The sequence below is a fragment of the Ovis canadensis genome, chromosome 15 (genome assembly GCF_042477335.2).
Source record: "Ovis canadensis isolate MfBH-ARS-UI-01 breed Bighorn chromosome 15, ARS-UI_OviCan_v2, whole genome shotgun sequence".
NCBI lineage: Eukaryota > Metazoa > Chordata > Mammalia > Artiodactyla > Bovidae > Ovis > Ovis canadensis.
Window position 1 is genome coordinate 24,766,461 of NC_091259.1, and position 13,289 is coordinate 24,779,749.

Sequence of the window (13,289 nt, forward strand, 5' to 3'; positions counted from 1 at the left end):
ATGCCATGATCTTAGTTTTATTAATATTTAGTTTTAAGCAAGCTAAATCACTCTCCTCCTTCACCCTCATCAGGAGGTTGATCAAGAGATTCTTTAGTTCCTCTTCACTTTTTGCCATTAGAGTGGTATCATCTGCATAACTGAGATTGTTGATGTTTCTCCCGCCTATCTTGATTCCAGCTTATAACTCATCCAGCCTGGCATTTCTCATAATGTGCTCAGCATACAGGTTAAATAAACAGGGTGACAGCAGACAGCCCTGTCATATTCTTTTCTTAATTTTGAACCAATCAGTTGTTTTGTACAGGGTTCTAACTGTTGCTTCATGACATGCAGAAAGCTTTCTCAGGAGATAGGCTAAATGGGTCTGGTATTCCCATCTCTTTGAGAGCTTTCCACAATTTGTTATGATCCACACAGTCAAAGGCTTTAGTGTAGTTGATGAAACAGAGATAGATGTTTTTCTGGAATTCCCTTCCTTTCCCTATGATCAGACGAGTGCTGGCAATTTGATCTCTGGTTACTCTGCCCTTTCTAAACCCAGCTTGGACATCTGGAAGTTCTTGGTTCACGTATTGCTGAAGCCCAGTGTGCAAGATTTTAAGCATGACCTTACTAGCATGGGAGATGAGTGCAGTTGTCTGATGGTTTGAATATTCTTTAGTACTACCCTTCTTGGGGACTGGAATGAGGATTGACCTTTACCAGTCCTGTGGCCACTGCTGGGTCTTCCAGATTTGCTGATACATTGAGTGCAGCACTGTGATAGCATCATTCTTTGGGGTTTTGAACAGCTACTAGAATTCCATCACATCCACTAGCTTTCTTAACAGCAGTGCTTCCTAAGTAAGGCCCACTTGACTTCACACTCCAGAATATCTGGCTCTGGGCTCTGGGTAACTGACCACACTATCATACTTATCCAGTTCATCAAGATCTTTTTTGTACAGTTCCTCCATGTGTTCTTTCCATCTCTTCCTGATCTCTTCAGCATCTAATAAGTCTCTATTTAGTTATAATTTTTTAACAACCCTTAAAATGTAAAACTCATTCTTAGCTAACAAGTCAGATTTGACCTGAAGACAGATTTGACCTGTCTGACAACACTTGATTTATATGAAGCTGGAGTTTAGAACATAATGTATCAGTTTCATATGTATAAAAGGAGAAGGTTCATATCTAGAACCTTGTTTTAAAAGAATGTAAAAGAAATTATTATAAAATTGGATAATAAGTAAAGCTTTGCTCTGTTATGGGGCAGCCAATAGTTTATATGTACGGTGGCTCAATGGTAAAGAATCCACCTGCAGCGCAGGAGAAAGAGGTTTGATCCCTGGGTGGGGAAAGTGCCCTGGAGAAGGAAATGTCAACCCACTCCAGTATTCTTGCCTGGGAAATCCCATGGACAGAGGAGCCTGGCAAACTACCATCCATGGGGTTTCAAAAGAGCCAAACAGGACTTAGTGATGAAAGAACATGTAAGTATACACACACACACACACACACACACACACACAATAAACATACTAATACAATACTAGAAAATATGGTTTAAAATTTAGTCTCAGATGGTTTACCCTGGACCTCATTCGGTGAGATTATAAACTAAAGTACCAGAATAGCTTTGGTCATATGTAGCCATAATACAAAAATATTTCCAGTATTCCCAAATCTAAGGAACTACAACAGTTCTGTAACTGACAAGGATCCATATCCCACCTAGGAATTGGCGAAGACAGTGAGAGGTGACCTGAGGAGTAATAGCAGTACTCAAAGATGCTTTCCAAGTAATTTGTGGGCAATGCTAAAGTCAAACCACACAAAAACAAGTGCAATGCAGGAGGTAAGGGAGGAACTTACTTACTATTACATGTGGGCTATACAATTAATGCTTACTTTAATAAACAGTTGTTCAATCAAGCAATTTTTCCAGTAATATGAAGAAAAGAATTCAGATTTTTTTCAAGTTATCTTCAGTCCTGATAAGTTGAGGACCATGGCTCTAGAAAAACCTAACAATCACTATAACATTGTACAAAGATACCTACATGTATGCGTGCTAAGTCGCTTTAGTCGTGTCTGACTCTGTGCGACCCTAGGGACTACAGCCTGCCAGGCTCCTCTGTCCACGGGTTCTCTAGGCAAGATCACTGGATTGGATTGCCATGCCCTCCTCTAAGGGATCTTCCTGACCCAGGGATCAAACCTACATCTCTTAAGACTCCTGCACCAGAAGGTGGGTTCTTTACCACTATCACCATTGGGAAGTCTGCAAAGATATCTATATTTATGACATATGGTAAAAAGAGCATTTGTTCTCTAGATATATAACATAATTGGAAGTCCTTCTACAAATGTTTTCTCTTCCTTTAAAAATACTGAAATATACACAGTGGAGTATTACTCAGCCATTAAAAAGAATACATTTGAACCAGTTCTAATGAGATGGATGAAACTGGGGCCGATTATACAGAGTGAAGTAAGCCAGAAAGAAAAACACCAATACAGTATACTAACACATATATATGTAATTTAGAAAGATGGTAATGATAACACTGTATGCAAGACAGCAAAAGAGACACAGATGTATAGAACAGACTTTTGGACTCTGAAGGAGAAGGAAAGGGTGGGATGATTTGGGAGAATGGCACTGAAACATGTATACTATCATGTAAGAAACGAATCGCCAGTCTATGTTTGATACAGGATAAAGGATGCTTGGGGCTGGTGCACGGGGATGATCCAGAGAGATGATATGGGGTGGGAGGTGGGAGGGGGGTTCAGGATTGGGAACTCATGTACACCCGTGGCGGATTCATGTCAATGTATGGCAAAACCAATACAGTACTGTAAAGTAAAATTTAAAAAAAAAAAAAAAAGGAAAAAAAATACTGAGGAGGAAGAAATAATCAAGTCCAAATAAAATGACACTTTAGGAGCCATGAAGATGAGGTTAAAACTTCTAAAGATCTAAAAGAAAAGTTCATCTCAACCAGAAACAAGTTTCAGAGGCAGCAAAGAAACCCATTTCTTTTCTTACTACTTTTCTACACAACCCCTGTAAGGGAAGGAAAAAGCCAGTTATGCTTGAGAATTGATGAAAATAGAGTATGTCATTAATCTTCTGAAAGCCTCACAGCCTCAGTGGCTCTTGGCAGTGAGTGTGTGCATATATATTAATTCTAATCTATTATCTACTCCATCCTTTTTTGTGGGATTTGGTTCAAATTATCTGAAGTTATTCATTTGTGTGTGTGTGTGTATGTGCTTTTATCGAAGGTCTACTTCAGGAAAGGAAAAGCCCTCCACTAGGCTGGTTTTTAGATGATGCCTTACAACTGTTTCTTCAGTGCTTAGTGCTTGATAAGGATTTTGCATCTGCAAAGCACATTTCTAATCAGCCCCATCTGGGCCCTCCTGCTGTCCATTACAGAACCAGGCCACAGGAATGCATCTCACACCACAAGCAGCTTGCCTAATTACATTAAACTGTATTTCATCGGTTGTGGAGCCCACGAGCCACCCAGCATCATCAGCACAGGCAGCGGGAGCAGGAGTACCTGGAGTCCCATGATCATGAGGGAACAGTACAGGAACCCAGGCGTGAGGCACACTGCATGGACACCACGGGTGGGTGAGCCTGAAGCTATTAATATGTAAGAAAATCTACGTAGGGCTAATATTAAACCTCCACTCATTCCTAAACTGTGATGCAGCACAGAAGACAGAACAAGAGTAACAGAAGAGTATTAGTCTGAGAATCAAGAGATCTAAGTTTTGATCTCAGCTTCACCTTCTAAACTCTATGTCTTTGGCCCTCAGTAGTAAGCTTCCTAACTCTTCTTATCCTATATCTTTACAATCAGAAAGACTATCATAAGAATACTTTATACTCATATGGTATTTTAATGACTAGGAAGTACTATCATATACATGTTCTCTTTAGAATCTAACAACCCAGAATAAAAAGGTATGTAATAGTATGTCCTTACAAATGAAGAAAGCTGAGGTCAAAGGGTACTGAAAGTGAAAGTGAAGTCACTCAGTCGTGTCAGACTCTTTGCGCCACCGTGGACTGTAGCCCACCAGGCTCCTCCTTCCATGGGATTCTCCAGGCAAGAATACTGGAGTGGGTTGCCGTTTCCTTCTCCAGGGGATCTTCCTGACCCAGGGATCGAACCCAGGTCTCCTGCATTGCAGGTAGATGCTTTAACCTCTGAGCCACCAGGGAAGCCCCCTCAAAGGGTACTGCTCATGTACAAATAAGTGGAGAAGCTAAGAGTTAAGCTAACTTCTCCTCATTCATAGCCCAGGAAGAAGTGTGCGTGTGTGTGTGTGTGTGTGTGTGTAATGCATACATATATATCATTTAATCATTGCCCATCAGATAATAAAAAGGTTTTATAAATAAAATCTCATAAATAAAAAATGTTTCACAGTGTATAATCAAAATACTTTATAATAGAGATGAAGTTAGGAATAGAAGAAAGAAGATTGCATTAGGGTACAAAAGATCTAGCTTTAGATTTCAATTCAGCACCTTATATCAGTGGACATATCACAACCTCTCTGAACCTTAGTTTTCTCACCTATCTCATAATGACTTCTAGGAAATTAAATATAATAATGAATACAAGTATGCTTTGTAAACTGTAAATAGATGTATAGTGTTATTGTTATTAATGCAGAATTGCAGCTTCCTCTAGTTCAAACAACACAATCAATGGAAATTCAAACTATATTAGGCTATGTCCCAAAATAGAAAATTAGAAGGTCCTATCATATATATACATACATTTAACAGATTATAACACATGATGGAACTTCTTCTCTGAGCAATTATTAACAATGCTACTTAGAACACAATAACATGGCAATACATTTAAATTCAAATTATAATAATAGTTCTAGGTTACCTGAGTAGCATAAGATACTGTCTCAATGCCTTCATGTCTCAGCAAAGTATGCCTGGCTTTAATTTGTTTCCTTAAGAGTTTCTTCTCAGTTTTACTGAGCTTGTAATTACTTTGGTGGTTGCTGTTCATGACAATACTGGGGGAAAAAAGGAAGGACAAAATGTCAAACTTAGGAGTCAGAAAGGGATAGTTACAATACTGTTCATGTATTTTATACTTTATAATTGTTTCTATGTGACAATTTTTAAACGCCTACTATACTGTTCACCAACAAAGAGAGTGAGAACAAACAGATCCATGGACAACAAAGGAATATTTAAGAAGGTAACAAAGAAGCAAGAACATCTAACAGCATCCCTGGCAGGTTCTACAAAACAAATCAGTACTTTAGTGCTATTAAGTGGGCTGTTTTCCCATATCCGATCTCTTTACTTATGAAGTCATAGGCAAAATATGCCAGACAAATCTCACATGTTCTTGTTGTTGTTGTTCAGTTACTAAGTCGTATCCTACTCTTTGCAGCTTCATGGACTGCAACACACCAGGCTTCCCTGTCCTTCACTTTCTCCTGGAGTTTGCTCAAACTCATGTCCACTGAGTCAGTAATGCCATCCAACTGTCTCATCCTCTGCTGCCCCTTCTCTTCCTGCCCTCAATCTTTCCCAGCATCAGGTTCTTTTCCAATAAGTCAGCTCTTTCCATCAGGTGGCCAAAGTACTGGAGCTTCAGCTGGTTTAATCTCCTTGCTGTCCAAAGAACTCTAAACAGTCTTCTCCAGCATCACAATCCAAAACCATCAATTCTTTGGCACTCAGCCTTCTTTGTGTTCCAACTCTCACATCCATACATGACTGCTGGAAAAACCATAGCTTTGACTATATGGACTTTGTCAGCAAAGTGATGTCTCTGCTTTTGAATATGCTGTCTAGGCTGGTCAGAGCTTTCCTTCCAAGGAGCAAGTGTCTTCTAATTTCATGGCTACAGTTACCATCTGCAGTGATTTTGGAGTCCAAGAAAATAAATCTGTCACTGTTTCCACTTTTTTCCCATCTATTTGCCATGAAGTGAAGGGACTGGATGCCATGATCTTAGTTTTTTGAATGTTGAGTTTTAAGTCAGCTTTTTCACTCTCCTCTTTCACCCTCATCAATGTTAGGAAAGGAAAAAAAAAAAGAAAGAAAAAATTCACAGTAGCATATACAGTATGATTCCATTATATAAAGTTCAAAATTCAAAAGTAAGCCATATGTTGTTTAGAAATACACATATAGCATAAAAGCAAGAAAATAATAAATACAAAGTAGAGAAGTTATTTCAGGGTAGAAGAGAGAACTGCGATATGAAAAGGACACATAGAAGTATTAAAAGTATTTAAGCTAGGTAGTGGTGTATGTGTTTATTATTTTTTTAAACTGTGTATGTTAAATATTTGGTATCTATAATTTTTAAAATAACAGGTTTAAGAACACCATAGAATTATGTTTTCATTTTTTTAAAGATATGTCAATCAGTAAGTAGTTCCTGAGTGCTTTCCCAAAAAGGTCTTCACACTGTCCAAATCAGCACCCTGCATCATGCTTTATTACAGAAGCCTATTTTATTTTGCTCACGGAATTTAACAAAATTTGTGATGATTAATTTGTTGGCTTAATTCCTCCATCAGGATGTAAACTCCAGGAGAGCAGAAATGCCAACACACAGCAGGTGCTCAACAAAAGTTTGTTGAAGGGATAATCAAACAATGAGTGAATACACACATGTCTACTTAAGGACTCAGCACTCTACAGCAAACAATACATGGTTTATGCTTTCAGTACAGGTTTATAAGTTAGGTGAGGAAAACAGACAAATATTAAACAATGAAAAAATATGACATATCTTTAGGTAATTCAGTGTTAATGTTCTTTAAGAGTGATATAAATTAGAGACAAAAAAGATAAGATTGATGTTAACTGGGAAAGTTTGGGAGAACTTCAAAACAGAAGGGGACTTGAGATGAGTATCAAAGGACAAGAAGAATACACAGTCATACGGAAGGGAAGGGATCCAGCGAGGCAATAAAGAACAGAAATGGATGTGTCTGGCAAAGACACTGAGTAGCAGACATAATTTTTTAGAAGAGAGAATGCTAACTGACCCACCAATTCCACTCTTCACCCACTTGAAAGTCTTCAAAGTTGGCAAACAAAATAAACTTATGAACTTAAATAAAAATCATTTCAAAGCAGCTCTTAAACAGTCAAAACTCTATTAGTTTTTATATACAGAATAAAAATGTTGAAACTATTGAAAAAACAGCAGTAATCCAGCTTAAATAATACATGTAGTACATGAGACAGGAGGTAAGGCCAGTAAAATAGGCAAGCTGGACAGCACAATAGGGAAATGAGAGGCAAAAAGACTTGCAATAATCCAGTTTAACAAGTAGAAATGCTGGTCTCATCTAGGGTGAAGGCTGTAGAAAGAAGGAAAAGGGAAATAAGGAGAGAGGGCAAAAGATAAGTTCAAAACAATCAATAAGCTGTGAGGACTACTCAGATATGAGGAAGAGAAGCTTTGGACTAGTGGCTCAGACAGTAAAGAATCTTCCTGCAATGCAGGAGACCTGGGTTCAATCCCTGGGTCAGGAAGATCCCCTGGAGAAGGGAATGTCTACCCACTTCAGTATTCTTGTCTGGCGAATTCCACAGACAGAGGAGTCTGGTGGGCTACGGTCCATGGGGTCACAAAGAGTGAGATAGGACTGAGTGACTATTACTTTCACTTTCACTTTGACTTTACTAACAGGACAGAGTGAGTGACGGAGAGGCTATAGTAATGTCATTCCGAATTCTGACTGCAAAGTCAGAAGATGGTCAGGAAGAGCAGGTCAGTAAGGGGAGGTGATGAGTCAGATTTAGGATATCATATGTTTGAATTACTGGTGAGATACACAGTTTCAATGTCTGGCTGGTAGGTGAAAATATAAAGTGGAAAAAGGAGAAGAAATAAGGTTAGAAAGAAAGTTTTTGGAGTCATCATTAAATAAGGAGATAGCTGAATATACATTTTTAACACTGCACTATTTGTTCTGTTTGTCCCCTTCCACTGGACTATGAGCTCTTTAATGACAAAAATTAAACCATATTTTTGTGTCCCCACAGCCTCCTCAAACAATATAACACAGTGTTTAGAGGTCAAAGTTCTAGTTCAAACCTCAGCTTTACCCTTTATTAGTTATAATGAACCTGTGTGAGTTACTAAGTTTTTTCTGTGCTTAGGTTTCTTCACCCATAAAATAGGAATAATAGTACCTATTCATGGCACATAACTCCATCCAAACCCTGCACTAAAACATGTGACCAAACTTTACCATGGTTTACAGTAGCATAAAGCCATATCTTAGGATGATCCCAGCTTCTCATTAAAATGATCGCCTGAACCTAGAGGTGTATCAACAGATGAATGGATAAAGCTGCAGTACATATATACAATGGAATACTACTTAGCCATAGAAAGGAACACATTTGAGTCAGTTCTAATGAGGTGGATGAACCTAGAGCCTATTATACAAAGTAAGTCAGAAAGAAATATATATATATAGTATTAACACATATATATGGAATCTAGATGGATGGTACTAACAAACTGGTTCACAGAGCCGCAATGGAGACACAGACATAGAGAACAGATTTATGGACAAGGGTAGGGGAGAAGAGGAAGAGGGTGAGATAAATGGGAAGAGTAGCATGGATGCATCGGAGAAGGCAATGACATCCCACTCCAGTACTCTTGCCTGGACAATCCCATGGATGGAGGAGCCTGGTAGGCTGCAGTCCATGGGATCGGGAAGAGTCGAACATGACTGAGAGACTTCACTTTCGCTTTTCACTTTCATGCACTGGAGAAGGAAATGGCAACCCACTCCAGTGTTCTTGCCTGGAGAATCCCAGGGATGGGGGAGCCTGGTAGGCTGCAGTCCATGGGGTCACTAAGAGTTGGACATGACTGAGCGACTTCACTTTCACTTTTATGCATTGGAGAAGGAAATGGCGACCCACTCCAGTGTTCTTGCCTGGAGAATCCCAGGGACAGGGGAGCCCGGTGGGCTGCCATCTATGGGGTCACACAGAGTCAGACACGACTAAAGCGACTTAGCAGCGGCAGCAGCAGCAGCATGGATGCATATACACTAACATATGTAAATAGATAACCAATGAGAATTTGCTGTATGACTCAGGGAACTCAAACTGAGGCTCTGTAACAACTTAGAGGGGTGGAAATGGGTGGGAGATAGGAGGGAGATTCAAGGAAGCGACATATGTACACCTAGGGTTAATTCAAGTTGATGTATGACAGAAATCAAACCAATATTGTACGCCAATCATCAATCAATTAAAAATAAATAAGTATTTTTTTTTAATGGATGACTGAGAAAACTTAAAATGCTGCCAGGAAATTTTATTATTTGTTCTAGCAACTCATAACAATAGGCCTCTGACCTTCCTTTTTTTTAAGGTACTTATTAAAAACAGCTTACAGTTGTGAACATGTATCAGTATCTCTTACAATTCAGAAGTTTTTCTCTCAAGGACCTGAGTGTTATTCTTTTGAAATGTTTTTTTGGGTTTGTTATGTTTTTTGTGTTTTGCTTTTCTTTTTGGCTGCACCATTTGGCTTGTGAGATCTTATTTCCCTGACCAGGGATTAAACCTATACCCTTAGCAGTAAAAGCATGGAGTCCTAACCACTGAACTGGTAGGGAATTTCCCCTTTGAAATGTAATCATCAGGAAGCACAGGGCCTCTATGACCATCTTTGTGACAGGATGGAATCCTAACTTTGGTAACTGCCAGCTAACAAACAGGTGGCCTAAGTGCATTTACACTGACCAACTACACTGAGCCGGTGCATCAGGAAGATCCCTTGGAGAAGGAAATGGCAACCCATTCCAGTATTCTTGCCTATAGAATCCCTGGACAGAGGAGCCTGGCAGGCCACTGCCCAGGGGGTCGCAAAGAATCACACAGGACTGAGACTAACACTTTCACTCTACTGAGCACCCCGCCACACACACCCTAAGCACTTACAACCAAACTGTAACAGAGCTTAGCTCTTTCCCCTACTGTCAATAATTACCTAAAGAAAATCTGTTTTCACTATTTTAATTAACGTCTGGCTGTGCTACTCTCTGACACAATTTCATAACTTTATTAAATGATTACATATGTCTATTACTAAATTACTGTTAATTTCCAGAAGAGCCAGATGAGACTGGTTTAAAGACCAAGAAAAGCTGAGGGGGCCTCAAAGAATTATCTTATTGCCATTCCATTCCAAGATCATCATTTTTGCAGTCAGCAATGAAGAATGGGGATGAATCTAAGAGTTTTTTTCTAAATATGTTACACGAGCAAAGACTGCCAAGTGGAAGAAATGAGAAAGAAAAGAATCTGAATACATTGTTTTAAGTCTGACAGTAAGAGTCCGGCACCAGTAGATGGAGCCTCATAATCACATTTCTGGTATCTCCTTTCCCTTCTCCTTCCCTCAGTCAGGCAATAGTACTACATGTGAAGACAGGTCTCAGTCACCTTAACAAGGAAAAGATTGATACCAGCTGCTGAGACGTGGAGGGGCCCCTTTCTAACAAGGCCAATTCCCTGGCCAAGGAATTTCCACTACTGCACAAAGATGTGCACATGCCTTGCCATGTCATGGGATGTGACAAGAGCAAGGTCACTATCTTATTAGAATATTAGCCATGTTGTATCTGGCCTAAGCACACTCCCCACAGGATAATAAGAATTTTGAGATCGCATCTACTCTGTAAGCCAAGTTTAACCCCGATACATTCTATTGGATACTGCCCTAAGTGGAAATAATAATATATGTGCTATGCTCTCCTTGAATAAGAGAGCCTATAATGAACCAAGTAGAATAAACAAATGTTCCTGTGCTTGTACATAAATTAAATTAATAGCAAAGATTGGAAACAATTTGAGGCCTGGCTATAAAGTATATGGCACAGATATATAAACTATACATACAAATTTCAGGGACATACAAGATTATCAGTAGTATGGGTTGACTCAAGGAAGGGAAAATAGGAAGACTGGGTACAGGAACAAGGAGTGAAAGCTCCTCTTTTGCAACTTTTTTGCTATTCAAATTGCACTATCTATTTAAGAAGGAAAAAAAAAAAGATTAGAAAAAACTGACCCCCATCACTTGTCATATCACTTCACTTTAATTCTTTGAAGAACAACTACTCTATACTTTTTAATGCCTTCATTAATGTGTTTATTCTGTTTTCCTCCTTTAACTTACTAAAATGGAAGAAAAGCTATAACAAAGATGACTCATTGGAAAAGACCCTGATGCTGGGAAAGATTGAGGGCAAGAGAAGGGGACAACAGAGGATGAGATGGTTGGATGGCATCATCGACTCAATGTATATGAGTTTGAGCAAACTCCTGGAGATAGTGAAGGGCATGGTAGCCAGATATGCTGCAGTCCACGGTGTCGCAAAATCAGACACCACTGAGCGACTGAACAATAAAATGATAGCAGAGATTTTTGTCTGTATTATTCACCCTGTAACACCCAGCACCTAGAGCAGGACCTAGCACATAGTAGCCAATCAATAAATCTTACTGAGTAAGCCTAAACTTACTGAATTTGCCATCTTACGTTCTAAACCTCTTCTTCAGAATTGAGTTTGGTGGCCCTCTTCAATGTTTTCATTAATATAGGATGTGCAACTATATCCCTGCATTTTCACATCATATTATAACTACTTTGTTGTGTGCTGCGTTCACCCAGAAGGCTGTCGCCTAATTGAAGGCACAGAATTTGACCGCCTGGCATTCAGAAAGTACACAGCAAATATTTCCTAAATGAAATCAGCCAAAACTATTGGCTCACACTACGAAAAGCACAAGAGTCTCAGGTATTACTCAAAATAAAGGGCATAGGAAGATACAGTTTTGCAAGCTGCTAGACTACCAGCAACACTCTCTTCACTGCACTGGCACGAATCAAAAAAACTCCTGAAGCTAACATCACAGACCAACACTCCCCAGATTATAGCCGCTTGTCTCCAACCCTCCAAACAAACAAAACAAAACAAAAAAACAGACTGACACAGGCACCACGTGAGCACATGCACCTCAAACTCGAACAGAACCACCGAACGCACGGACTCCCTACTGCCCACGGACAATCCCTCCTCTCCCTGGTGAGGTCCGAAGCTCATGGGGCAGAAAGAGGACACCGGAAGAGGCAACAAGGGAAAGCAGAGACATGCAGCCTCCGTTCCCACCAATAAGAAGGGCCACAAATCTCCACCTTGGCTCAGGCGCGGTTCTCAGCAAACGAGAGCCCTCTCCTTCGCCAGGTTCTCCCACTCTAACACAGAAAACCGCGGCGAGTACTCTCACACAACTCACCCTGGCGCCGCCATGTTGGAGAAAAACTGCACTACATTTCCCATGAGCCTGCTGGGACGATGAACGGCGCTCCCACAATCCCTTTCGCCTCCCAGAGACTAGCTGAAACTCTGTCTCTGCCAAGAGTCTTTGGTTACTGAGATGCCTCCTCTCCGTTCCAGTGAAAATTACTTTGTCTTTTGAGGGGGTATAGTAAGCATTGTGAGTGCAGCTTATTTGGAGTAGCTTCCCAAAAGGACATGGTCAAACAGGTTTGTGTCCCTCGGGCCCTGATTAGTACCCATCTCCCCCTTGGACTGCGTGTATCTTTCTTCCTGAGTCGTCTTAGGGGTATGGGAGCGAACTCTGGAGTCTGAAAGATGACTCGCAGGGACAAGAGAGAGGGAGGTGAATAGGTATGAAGGTGCCTCGGGAATAATGAATACCGCAAAAAAATGTGTGCAAGAATGTTGAGGGAGGTAGGACAGGAAAGATGGGTTGTCCTACCTATATAATGGAAGACTTTCCACCATTCTGTTGTGTACGCCTAAGGGGATCCCTGAAAGGGACTAATATGATCAGAGCTTCTGGTGGAAGGTAGAAAGAGAGACTAAAAGAAGACTAGGTAACAGGTTATTGCAGTGCTGAAGTGAAAAGGGAAAAGATTTGGTAGCAGATCAGAAATAAAAGACACTAGGAGATGATTATGGTTAGCTATTGTTCCTGCTGTAATGTTATTTGTGTGATGTGAATGTATTATAACCACTCTGCTTGCATTGATTATAAGCTGTGTAAGTGCAGGGAAGGAAACTTGGGGGTAGGAAAGAAATTACTTCCTTATGGTGCTGCTGCTGCTGCTGCTAAATCGCTTCAGTCGTGTCTGACTCTGTAACCCCATAGACGGCACACCCTGCTCCTCTGTCCCTTGGATTCTCCAGGCAGGAACACTGGAGTGGGTTATGGT

At 40.2% G+C, this 13,289-nt stretch overlaps 1 protein-coding gene across 1 annotated transcript in view; it reads right to left on the reverse strand.

Moving 5' to 3' along the window:
* Positions 1–12,381, reverse strand: part of ALKBH8 (alkB homolog 8, tRNA methyltransferase) — a 137,204-nt gene extending 124,823 nt beyond the window's left edge. The window contains exons 1-2 of the mRNA XM_069554941.1: positions 12,347–12,381; positions 4,917–5,052 (exon numbers count right to left, since the gene is read on the reverse strand). Of these exons, the coding sequence (XP_069411042.1) occupies positions 4,917–5,052; positions 12,347–12,360 (150 nt within the window). The 5' untranslated portion in view covers positions 12,361–12,381. The remainder of the gene's footprint in view (positions 1–4,916; positions 5,053–12,346) is intronic.
* Between the last annotated feature and the right edge of the window lie 908 nt (positions 12,382–13,289).